Source organism: Semicossyphus pulcher, unplaced genomic scaffold, assembly GCF_022749685.1.
Source record: "Semicossyphus pulcher isolate SPU_LCO1_2020_fin unplaced genomic scaffold, fSemPul1.0.p SCAF_21, whole genome shotgun sequence".
Classification (NCBI taxonomy): domain Eukaryota; kingdom Metazoa; phylum Chordata; class Actinopteri; order Labriformes; family Labridae; genus Semicossyphus; species Semicossyphus pulcher.
Window position 1 is genome coordinate 17,407,684 of NW_027211695.1, and position 12,108 is coordinate 17,419,791.

The 12,108-nt window shown below is 42.7% G+C and overlaps 1 protein-coding gene across 6 annotated transcripts in view; it reads left to right on the forward strand.

Annotated features, from left to right (window-relative positions):
* Positions 1-11,531, forward strand: part of clcn3 (chloride channel 3) — a 41,217-nt gene extending 29,686 nt beyond the window's left edge. For 4 of the 6 annotated variants that reach the window (XM_069671796.1, XM_069671800.1, XM_069671799.1 and 1 more), the window contains 4 exons: positions 202-600; positions 718-934; positions 2,621-2,696; positions 8,622-11,531. In XM_069671796.1, coding sequence (XP_069527897.1) covers positions 202-600; positions 718-934; positions 2,621-2,696; positions 8,622-8,816 — 887 coding nt within the window. In that variant the 3' untranslated portion in view covers positions 8,817-11,531. The remainder of the gene's footprint in view (positions 1-201; positions 601-717; positions 935-2,620; positions 2,697-8,621) is intronic. The other 2 variants (XM_069671801.1, XM_069671802.1) reach the window with 1 other exon arrangement.
* The last annotated feature ends 577 nt before the right edge of the window (positions 11,532-12,108 follow it).

Consider the following 12,108-nt stretch of genomic DNA (forward strand, 5'->3'; position numbering starts at 1 on the left):
TGTCAATGCAGCTCTCGGTCTGGTGTTGAAGGAGCAGTTCGCCCCTGTTAAAAGCCACTGTCAGTCAAAGTGATATAATGGCATTAGCTCCCCATCATAGCATGACAGGACTGAGGTTGAAAATCGGCGTACCGGCCCTTTAATGTCTTAATGTTAATCCTGGTTGTTAGAAACTCACATTTCTCTCCTCTCTCTCCTCAGGCGGTGTGACCCGTATGACCGTCTCCCTCGTCGTCATCGTCTTCGAGCTGACCGGCGGGCTGGAGTACATCGTCCCCCTCATGGCCGCCGTCATGACCAGTAAATGGGTCGGCGACGCGTTCGGCCGCGAAGGAATCTACGAGGCGCACATCCGACTGAACGGGTACCCCTTCCTGGACGCCAAGGAGGAGTTCACGCACACCACGCTGGCCCGGGAGGTGATGAGACCCCGACGCAGCGACCCGCCGTTAGCGGTGCTGACGCAGGACGACCTGACGGTGGAGGAGCTGCAGTCCACCATCAATGAGACCAGTTATAATGGTTTCCCTGTGATAGTGTCCAAGGAGTCCCAGAGGCTGGTGGGCTTCGCTCTGCGCAGAGACATCACAATCGCTATAGGTAACTTCACAGAGCGTTGCATTTAATAGCTTTGGACACATCTCAGTGTGAGATCAGAAGCTCATATTTAATTTTAATGCTAATATACATCTTTATTCTCTTGTTCTTAACCTACAGAAAATGCACGCAGAAAGCAGGAGGGCATCATGTTGAACTCGAGGGTGTACTTCACCCAGCACGCGCCCACCCTGCCTGCCGACAGCCCCCGACCCCTCAAACTGCGCTCCATCCTGGACATGAGCCCCTTCACCGTCACCGACCACACCCCCATGGAGATCGTGGTGGACATCTTCAGGAAGCTCGGGCTGCGTCAGTGCCTGGTCACTCACAACGGGTGAGTAGGAAACACACGTAACGACAGAAGGATGTGCAGCGAGAACAGAAGGTGAATCCTCCTCGCATCCTTCTGTCTGCTGCTGTTTTGATCGACTAACCTGCCTGAGGTCGACAAACATGTACACACTGACTGGTGTTGCATGAGCTCTCACGCGTCCTCTGTGATCTGCATGGTCTGGTCTAACAGCTGTGCTGCTCTCCCTTTAACCTCACTGAGCAATAACAGTAGAAGAGACTGAGCTGCTGAAACTAACTGCAACTACATAACAGGTAGCATGATCGGAAATGTAAATCAGTCGACTTGACCGCTTTTAATTCAGAAATATGAGCCAGTCTGATTTTGGAAAAATGAATGTGTTATTCTCAGTCAGACTCAGGAGGTCTAGTTTACTCCAGGATGTACAGATTTGGATTTTCATGGAGCCACCTGCTGGTGTGATTGTGGAATTACACGACCGGTTGTATTTAAATACAGATTACTTACTTCAGTTTGCTGTGACGCGAGAGACAAGATGAGCACAAGTGTTTATATTAGTTACATCTTTATTTTTCAACTAATTTTATTTTCAATTTTAACAATAAGGGGAGCGTTATTCTATATTTTCTATATTATCTTTCTCAGCTATTTTATAAAAAGACAAACCAACAACTTTGTGGCTTCTTCACAACGTCCAAAGCACATGTGTCCCTACTCAACAAGAACATCCTTTGAGACAGGCCAGAAAAATCTTATTAAAGTAATAATTTCAAAGATTTTCATTTAAATAAATGTCTGTTAAATCTCTATCTATCGCCGAATGAGGTAACACTATGGCCCACTGATGAAAGCCTTTGCATTTGCAGTATTACAGACTGAGTGTCTGTGGCGACATTAGCCTAAAAAACCCCAAGCTGCGCCCAGTTAATGACGCTTTTTCCATCAGCCAGCAGTGGTTGGTCTGCCAGAGAGGGTAGGCGGAGCTAAGCGGCTGCTTTTCCGGTCTCTGCAAGTGTTGCGAGTAAACAGTAATCTACTCTTGCTGAACAAACAAAGAAAAGATGGATGACTACAGATACAACTTCAACAATAAGTGAAAATCCAAAGAAAAAGAAACAAACTCGACGCTCAGATGAAGCAAACAGTTACCGTTTATCGCCATAGGTGACGCCAAAGAGAACGATACCGAGATCTTCGAGATTACAACTTTAATATTAAGTTATCTCCTTAAACACTGGCCAATATATTCCTTAAATTTGGGACTATTTTTTCTCGTGGATTAACACACATTACATCTTTTTACATTTGGCTAGTTTCCATCCAAATTTAGTACAAATTTAAGCAAATGTCCACAATTTTGTTTAATATTTTTTGGGTTTATATTTGGATTTTGTTGCTTCAAGATAAACAGTAGGTGGCGCTAATTCTCCAGTTGAGATCCATATTTAAAGAGCAGAGCCTCAAACCTCCTTTACTTTAAACCTCATCATTTAAGTTGATTTAAGGTAAATTAATTTATGTTCCAAGTTTTATTTTGTGTTATTGAGTTTGTTGTGTTTTAAGTTAACGTTGATTTATCTGTTTGATATTTCAGTTCCACCTGTTATGTATGTTTTGTGCTGCTGCTGTCTGTTCTCTCTGTCTCCTCTGTTTTTGTTTATTTGTTGTTGTTTGGGCAGTTTACCGAGTAACGGGTGTGTGTTTCAGGATTGTGTTGGGCATCATCACAAAGAAGAATATTTTAGAGCATCTGGAGGAGCTCAAGCAGCACGAGGAGCCCCTGGTGACTAGCCCCGCCCCTTTACACACGTGAACCCCTCCCCCACTCTCGCACCTGTCTCTTAGGCTCCGCCTCTTAAGAGGGACGCATGAAACTTGGTGTGAGAAGCTGTTGACAGTTCCCGGCTGAACATGAGGCCTTCCTCTTCCTTCTTCTTCTTTACTTCCTGTCAGCTGTTGTTGTGGGTTTGGTTTGGTGTGGATTCACCTCTAATGAAGTCTGTAGGTAGACGCCCTCTGACCTCATCTTCATCGCTGGTAGCAGCTGTAGAGTCATGGATAGAGAAGCTTTGTGGGTCCTGTAATGTTGGACCTGTATGGGAACTGTCACCCACATCATTAGAGCCTCTTTCAGACATGTGCTTCATTACGTTAACGTGCTGGCAGTTTAACATGTGCATGTTAACCTCAGAGGTCTTTTACTGCCAAGCTTGTGACACGGCTTTTACTTTGAAGGGCCTCAAACTATTCCAGGTATTTTTTTCAAATGTACTTCTTATGCTGTAACTTGTCAGCCCAGTTGCCCACAGCTATCGCAGACATGTCTTAACTGCTGGATGAAGCAGGATGAAGTTTTTGTATTAATCAAGAGCCATATAAATATACCAGAGTTCACCTTTAAAGCTACAGCGGCAGACAAACACAACCTGAGAGATGTTGAACAGATTGTTCTGCACTCTAGAAACACTGTAGAGACATTGAAATATCATCAACCAAAAATCGGTGTAGAAAAGACGCACTTTTTTTAGTGTGACCAACATACCAGTATAAAGTGACGATGGCGATGGCGCCATTCGCCGTCATGACCGCCAGTGCAGCCGCGACCCTCACAACAATCAACGTTCGTGGTGTAAACAGACGGCAGGCTGTAATTTGTCTTTTGAATGAAAATTGAAATAGTGTTAAAGTAACTTTACAGGTTTTTATTAATAGAAAGGTGGCAGGTGTTAGCGTGTCCACTCAGGTTTTGTGTTCCCATCAATGCCGATCGGAGGCGAGGCGATGATTACCCGGGTCTACTGCAGAGCCGACTGTAGCCTGTCCCACTAAAAAGCTGGGTGTTTGCAGGGTTTTTGGACGGTGGGAAAGTGGCTTCTTTTCTCAGAATCTTTGCATAACCCTGACTATTTCTATAATAATAATAATATTAATAACTTTATTTATATAGCACCTTTAAAAACGAGAGTTTACAAAGGGCTTTGACAATTAAGCAAAGCACAAAACCCAACAGGCAACAGGAGAACCCACACAACCAGACACACGACCAAGGGGACGAAGCAGGAAGAAGTACAAACAATAGACAGAAACAAAGTAACTAAAAGAGGAAATAAAGCAATAAAAAGAAATTAAAGCTATAAAAGCAATAAACCAGTAAAGGCAATCAAAGCAATAAAACAGCTTAAAGCAATAGAAGCAATAAAATCAATAAAGCAACCAAAGAAATTGAAGCAATAAAAGCAAAAGAAGATGAAAGCCATTAAAAGATAGAAAAGTAAGAATAAAGTGAATTAGAAATGTGAAAAGATGAATGAGAGCCAACAAGAAGACGACATCACAGCAAAGCAAGTCTATAAAAGGGAGTTTGAGGAAGTGATGTAAAAGGTGGCACTGACTTGTGAGCCTTATCTCCTCAGGCAGGTTGTTCCAAAGCCGAGGGGCCTGATGGCAAAGGCACCATCTCCTTTGGTTTAAAGCCTCGACATCAAGGCCCCCACCTGAGGATCTGAGGCTGATTTGTCCCACCACGTTTTATCTGGACATTTGCACATTTAAAATAAACACGCTCTAAACTTGTGAGAGTAGCTTTCTGGATGCTTCATGTAACTCTTGCAAAGTGAATTTAGAGGGCTGCCCTCGTCTGTCTTTTAATTTAGAGCTTCACACAAGACACATAAAGTCTCAAAATCTGTTTGACACTTCTACATGAACGTCTTTCTGCCACACGGATGATCAGAGGATTACACAAGGTAGAAGAAGCCGGCAGTGTTACAGCTTCATGTCTGAAAGGGGCTCAGTAGATCATCAGAGTGCAGCTTTGCAGATCATCCCCATCCTTCATTCACTTAGCTGCATCATGCTAGCACCTGAATAAGATCATATATTTTCTGATAAAGTAACTGATTTATTTCACTATAGTTGTGATTATAAGCTGTCATCAGTCAGAGATCATCTATTACTGTGTGTGCAGGCATGTGATCGTGATGCCTGCTGTGTGTTTCAGTCATTCACTCTCTGCGTCATTAACGACTCTTCTCTCTGTTCTGATTTTAAACCCCTGCTCACCGTTTCCCCGGGGTCTCCGCAGTTCGACGACAACTGACCCGTCGCCTTAACAAGCACTTGGCGAGTAGCTAGCCGCCCTGGGAGAGCGGCTCTCTGTGGTTGTTATATTTCAGAGGGGCGGGTGGGGGGGGTATTAGTTAGAAGAAGGGAGGGAAACGATCTGTAGTGATACGAGTCATCCCCTCGTTCTGTAGTGGCAGTGAATGCTGTGGTGCAGTGACGTTGTTGTGTTGATTCGTGCTAGTAGTGAGTTAGCCAGTTAGCGTGTTGTGATGAAATGACCTTGATGAGATAATTACTAATCCTGTGCTTTGACCTGCCAATGTTTCCTCTTTGCCAGCTGTGACCGGTGCTCCTCACAAGACGGGAAACATGTTCATGTTCTGAAACTTAAGAAAGCGTCTTTTCTTTTGTAAACGAAAGAGAGACAAAGAAGTATAAATACGGTTAAACAAAGAAACGAAGTAAATGAAATAAAGCTAATTTATTCAAATGATACAAAATGATTAAAAAAAACATTTAAAAAGATGCAAAAAATACACAAACTACAATTTCATAAGCCTCGTGAACTCGCCAAAATGAAGAGCACATATCACATGACCACTCATGACCACTCATGCACACCCTGCATGCGCATGCTGTTAGAAAAAGGAAGCAGAAGTGACTTAAAGGAGCAGCTCGCCCCTGATAAAAGCAACTGTCAGTCAAAGCTGGTGTTCTCTTTAATCGATTATATTTGAAATTGGCACCATAGCTGTGGAGACAGGTTGTACAAACAGCTCGTGGTTTCGCCCTTTCTACATTCCTACAACAACCAGCATGCATTGCACCCCTCCCTATGAAAGAAACGGCCTAGCGAGAGGCGCTGGAGTGAAATACTACAGTTTTCTCTGCAGGCAACAACTCAGAGCGGGACAGAATCTGATATACGACGAGAATATACCGGTGGATCTTGTAAAGAATCTTCAGGTCTGCAGTCTACATTTCAAACCTGACGATTTTGAACGAGACATGACATCAGAGGCGGGCGTCCTAGATTGAGGAAGTGTAGTTTAGCGAGCTCCCTGGCCTCCGCCAGATGATGCATTTAAGGTAGTCTGGTGGAGGTTTTCCAGGGAACATTGGAGAAGCGGATAGCGTCCTCATAATGGCATTAGATCCCCATGATAGCATGATAGGACTAAGGTTGTAAATCGGCGAACTGGCCCTTTAATTGTAGAAAATATTATGAACAAATGAGACGAGAGATTTCTTTGTTTGGATCATTTTAAATGAGGACACACTGTCGCTGTAAAGTATAACATCACATGACTAATAACATCCAGTCAGGAAGGAAACATCAGTGTTTATAAAACTCTACACAGTCAGAAGCACTTTTCAAAGTCTCCTGTAGGAGTTGGAAACACTTGATTAGACGTAAAAGAAACAAATGTGTTTTAAGACAAGAATATGTTCCTGTTGATGTGACCTAAAAACAGAACAAACCTTACCCATACATTTTTACTCAACAGAACCTCAGAGTACATCAGATTTTGGTTATTACCTCTAACATGAAACAGCACAGGACACAGCTGGCTAACAGGAGCATTGCCTCCCCCCCCCGACCCGTAACACCCTCAGATCTGCACCTGCTCCCCTGAATGCGACGTTCGGGGCCTCAGGTCCGATCTGTGTGACGTCTCACCCTCACCACTGTTTCATGCCTCCTGCTGCTCCGTAGCTGTAGCTCTAATCTCCCTCCTCCAACACCTAAGACCTGGTTTCACATGTTTGTTCTCACTCCTTCTTCATCTGCTATCCAGGGCGAACGTCTGGTGAACACATGAACCACCTGACAGTATAATAGATGGCTGAAGCTCTTTGGACCCAGCTCCGCTCTGACGCTTCTCTTCACCTCAGACAAACATTCACGGCTGAATTCAAGAGCACAAAATTCAACACTTCCTGGTTATTGCTAACGTTTAACCAGCTGTCAGATCAAAGCCTTGTTAGCCTGTGATGTGCTCTTGAATCAGCAGGAATAATCTTCACTAACTGGATATTTAGCAGCTTGTTACTAAGTCAGATCCAGTCTCGTTAGATGGGTCTTAATGTGCTTTACTATAGAGGAGGAGGAGGCGGCGGCTCTGTCACACGCGTCAGAAATCGCTCACATCACTGTATTTGTCTTACACTGTCAAATTAAGATGTATTTAAAGTGACAGTAGAGGGTTATTTCTAATCATTTATTATAAGTCCAGTATGTACAATAGGTTTGTAGTTAATGTAAGCAGCTGAGACACATCAATAAGTCCCAAAAGAACAAAAATTATAGATGCTTATTCACTTGGCAAATGCACTGAAATTATATTAACTTTATTTATGAATCTCCTTCCGAAAGACAGTTACCGAGGACTTTACACTAAAACTAGGGATGCACCGATGTGTCGGCCGAACATCGGAATCGGCCGTGCTGACAAACATCGGCCCATCTGTAAATAAGGTGGCATGCTCCAACGGCAGTAGTCGATGTTTTTATTATTTAACTGCTTTAATTGTGCAGTGAATATAATTGTGACATACATTTTTTACAATAGATTTTTGTGAGGCTACATAAGCACTGAAACATGTTTGTGCTATGACCAGGTGATTCTAAATTCTTTCAGTTATTTGTATGTGAAAGAAGTTTAAATACAAAGATGTGTTGGGTATTTGAAAGATTGCATTCATGCTTTCTCAAAGAGTGTGATGAAGGCCTGAATAACTTTATTTTTTTATAATTAAAGTAAATTATAATTACAAAAATTGCAGTTATTGAAAAAACATCGGTCATCGGTAAAATAGTTGTTCTGAACATCGGTATCGGTGCATCCCTAACTAAAACATGTAAAACCCAAAGACAATAAATCAATATAAAAGCCTTAGAATGATAAAAGATGAAGATAAAAAAGTACGATGATGTTAGCTAATATGCTACACACATTATTGAACAGCAGTCAGGATTTATATTAAAGATGTCCCATGACATGAAGCAGATTTGACTTAAAGTCTGCTCTAAATGTAACCTGAACTTATTCTACACCACAGCTAAGCTAATGCTAAGATGCTAAGTGACACAGCAACAACCCCATTGTGTTTCTCCCCTTTATATGTAATTTAAATTGATTTAAAGACAAGGAGCTTTCTCGTAAAGATTTCTGACTCCTGTGACGAGGACGTCGTGCCCTCCTTCTCCGAGGTTCTAACTTCTCTCCACTTCCTGTTCACTACTTCCTGTCTCCTGTAGGATCCAGTTTCTCCTCCTCACAGCTCTTTTTTTGGACGGATAACATAAAACGGTGCACTGTCTGAAACGACACCCTTCCTACCTGGTAGTCGGGTGCTGTTTCAGGCCTGCTTTCCTCCTGCTGTCCTCTGGTTCTCTCTCCTCCCTCTGACCTTTGCTTCCTCAGGGACTCGTGTTTTTGTTGGCGTCCATTTTTATTGTTTAGATCAAATAAATCAAAATATAATCCAACTTTAATCACATGCTGAACAACTTTGAAGAAAACACGCCGACAAAAACACGACTAAGTTTCTCTCCTTTGCTGCATCAGCACCTCCTCACTGGTCTAAACCTCTCTCTCTCTCCTCCCTCCTCCTCCCTCTCCTTTGTCTCCCCCTGCAGGCGGCTTCTTGGTATTATCACAAAAAAAGATATCCTCCGTCACATGGCTCAAATGGCAAACAAAGACCCCGAGTCCATCATGTTCAACTGATCCGCTCCTTCCAGGACGGCTGGGGGGGAGGGGGAGACGGCGGCGAGGAGGAGGAGGAGGAGGAGGAGGAGGAGGTGCGCCTCCTGGACGGCTCCAACCTCTGACATCCGGACCTTGTTTCTTTTTTAGTTTTAGTTTTGAGCTTTGTAGACCCTGAACCTCGCCGACTGAGAGACTCACCGGCCGACAGAGAGGAAGAAGACTTGATAAAAACGTTCTTATCATTCAGGCTGCTGAGGACACGCGGGGGTCACACACATGAGGAATGCACTTTTTACCTAAACACACACACACACACACAAAGTCACATAAAACACACACACACACTTTTGCACTCGCAGACTCCTCAAACATGCATGCTCTCTCTCCAAACACACAAACCTGTACAGACACACACACACACCCATTTTTGCACTCTTCATGTGCCTCACCCTTTGTCCGGTCTCCGCTTAGGTCGTAGTGGGCGTGGCCTGGCTGGGGGTCAAAGGTCAGAATGAACCGCCGATGAAGGACGCGATGAGGGACCTTGAAACCTCCAGGCTTCTGTTAAAGAAACTCACTTTCCTCAAACCCCCGAACCCCCGCACACACACACACACACCAGACCTGTCCGTCCTGCAGAGCAATCCACTGTTTACCTGTGAACTAAGTGTGTGTGAGAGCGTGTGTGTGCGTCTGTGTGTGCGCGTGTGTCCCTAGCGTCACTACATTCCAGCCAACTGGCAACTGAGAGGAAGTGCATCAGCTACTCTACAAAAATACACAGCAGCAGCATCTCATGATCGCATGGCACATGTTGGTCTAAGTGTGTGTGTGTGTGTGTGTGTGCGTGTGCGTGTGCGTGTGTGTGTGTGTGTGTGTGTGTGTGAGGGAGGGAGACAGATGGGTACTGTATTTCAAGAACAAACATTTTCTGAACCCTTCAGGAGGAAAAAGTGGAAAAAGTACGACCTTGTGTGAGTGTGTTTTCATTTCTGAGCCAGCTTGAGCTTTGTGTGCGTGTGCGTGTGTGCGTGCGTGCTTGCGTGCGTGTGTGTCACTACCGTCGATGCACTCATGTGAAGGCAGGTTAAGTGTTACGCCAACAAGAAGAGATAAAGGAAAAAGTGTTCTCTGTTTCTGGAAATAAATATCACACATTTCCTTTTTTCTTCTCTAACTTTTTTCTCTTGTTTCTACTTTTAGATGATTCAATCATTGAGACTGTAACTGATCAACTTTTTACGACTGGAAGTAAAAACAAAACTGGAAATGGAATCCGTTTTTAAACGATCAAATGGCATCTTCGTCTCTCCTTGGTCTAAAATCTGTCCACATCACCTTCCCTTTAAGCCCTTACATTTTAGTAAACACTCCATATTTGGAGGCATGTACGGAAATAATAACCAATAATAATAAACAAACCATTCCAAAATGTGAAGAGATATTTTACATATTTGGCACATTGTCCGCAGCACGCTCAGATTATTTCCAACAGCTCGTCGTGTTTGCTTTTGAAGTTGAAAGATCAAATGGTTTGCATCGCTAAATGTTCACAGGAAACACTTTTAAACTAACAGATATTATTAATATAAAAATGTTGATTGTGTTTTGTACTCGAGCTAAATTCTGGACAAAAAGACACATTTACGTCTCTAAATTAGCAGAGAACTAGTCACACATTTAAAACACACTTACGAGACGTCAACTGTACCACAAGGACTATTAAACCAACTGAATGCACTGATAATAATGGAAAGTCAACATTGTTGAATTAGCAAGTAGGAGGACCGATTCGTTATAAAAAGTAGTCCGACTGCTCGCAGCTATTTCTTAACGGTGCAGAAAGAAATGCACCTGGACTCCACAACCAATCAGAAGAGCAAAGATGTGACATAGCGGTTAGCTGCTAGGCTAGCTAGCTAGTTCCAACATCCAATTTATGCCAGCCTGTAGATCAACATACAACATAAAACACATTTGACTTTAGGTATAAGGTGATTTTACAGCCAATACTAGAACTACTGTCCAGTGTGTTTTAAGTGACTCGATTCAGAACGTTTTACATCAGCGGCAGCCATCTTGGTTGTTTACTAAAAAGCCTCAACAGAGCCTAAACCCGCCCCATGTTAGGTGAACAGTTGTGATTGGCCTGACCACAAAAAGGTCGTACGGAAATCTGTCTAAACGGGGTATCTGCCAGGCCAGAAAAGTCAAAGCCAAACTTACACAATTGTGTGTAAAAGTATTTTTTCTTGCTTCAGTTCTTCTTTCATATCTTGTCAATCATCTAAGATAAAACTGAGTGTGAGTCTTGCTACATCTGCCAAGTGCCTGGCAACATTTTTTCAGGCTTTTTTTTTTTTTTTACCCATTTTTTTTCCCATAAAACCCAAAAAAGAAACACCTGAAACTCCCACTTACACGTACGAGTTGTGATCCCTTAAGTGGAAAAGTTGACGGGAAATTAAGTGACTAAAAGACGCTAAACAAACAGCAGCACCTTACCTGCAGAGTGGCGGTAGTAGCGTGTGTGTGTGCGTGTGTATGTGTGTGTGTGTGTGTGTGTGCGTGAGGAAGGTCGGGTTCATCCTGTGTACTTGTTTCTGCTCCTGCAGGGCGTCGTCTGTGTTAACAGTGGTGTTGCCTAACATTGTATTTCATACTGATCTCGATGTTTTGTTTTGTTTTTTTATTTATGGGTAGTGTCGATAGAGTTGTGCATTATTATGAAGAAATTTTATGTATGATTACATTGATTGTTTGATTGTACATCTAAAACAAAATATGTAAAGATTAAATTTTGTTTTAAATTAAAAGGAAAAAAAGTTCAAGTTGCACAGGGTGGGTCTGCGTCATTCATTTGTTGTTGTTTTTTCCTTTTTGGCAGTTTTATCTCCTCAAAATGACCCTTTTTATTTCTTATTTTCACGACTTAATACAATTTCCACTCAAAATCCACTTATTTGCTAATTCTGGAGCTTTTAACCACGCTGAGCCGTCTTCATCAGAAGATAAACTTTGTTTTTAAGGTGAAAAGTGCAACGATAACCGACCGTGTCATGTGGTCAAAAGCTCCAGAACAAGAGAGTAAGTGGACCTTGAGTGGAGATTGTGTTTTCAAACTGTTGAGGGACGATCCATCCTTTATAGTTTAATTTTTCGATTTAGCACAATAAGACAAACTTCCAAAATGTGCAGGTGAAACACACACTAAAGTTACTAAAAAAACGTTATGGCAGAAAAGATCTAAAGGATAAACGTGATTAAGAATCTGGTCGGAGTGAGGAAGGAAGTCAGCGGACTGTTTACGCTAGCTAGCTTAGCTGCTAACATCGAAGTAAACAGCTTAATGTAAACAAACGGAACCTAAAGTGACGTGAATGAAACTTTAAAACGAGCTCGTCTGAGAGCATG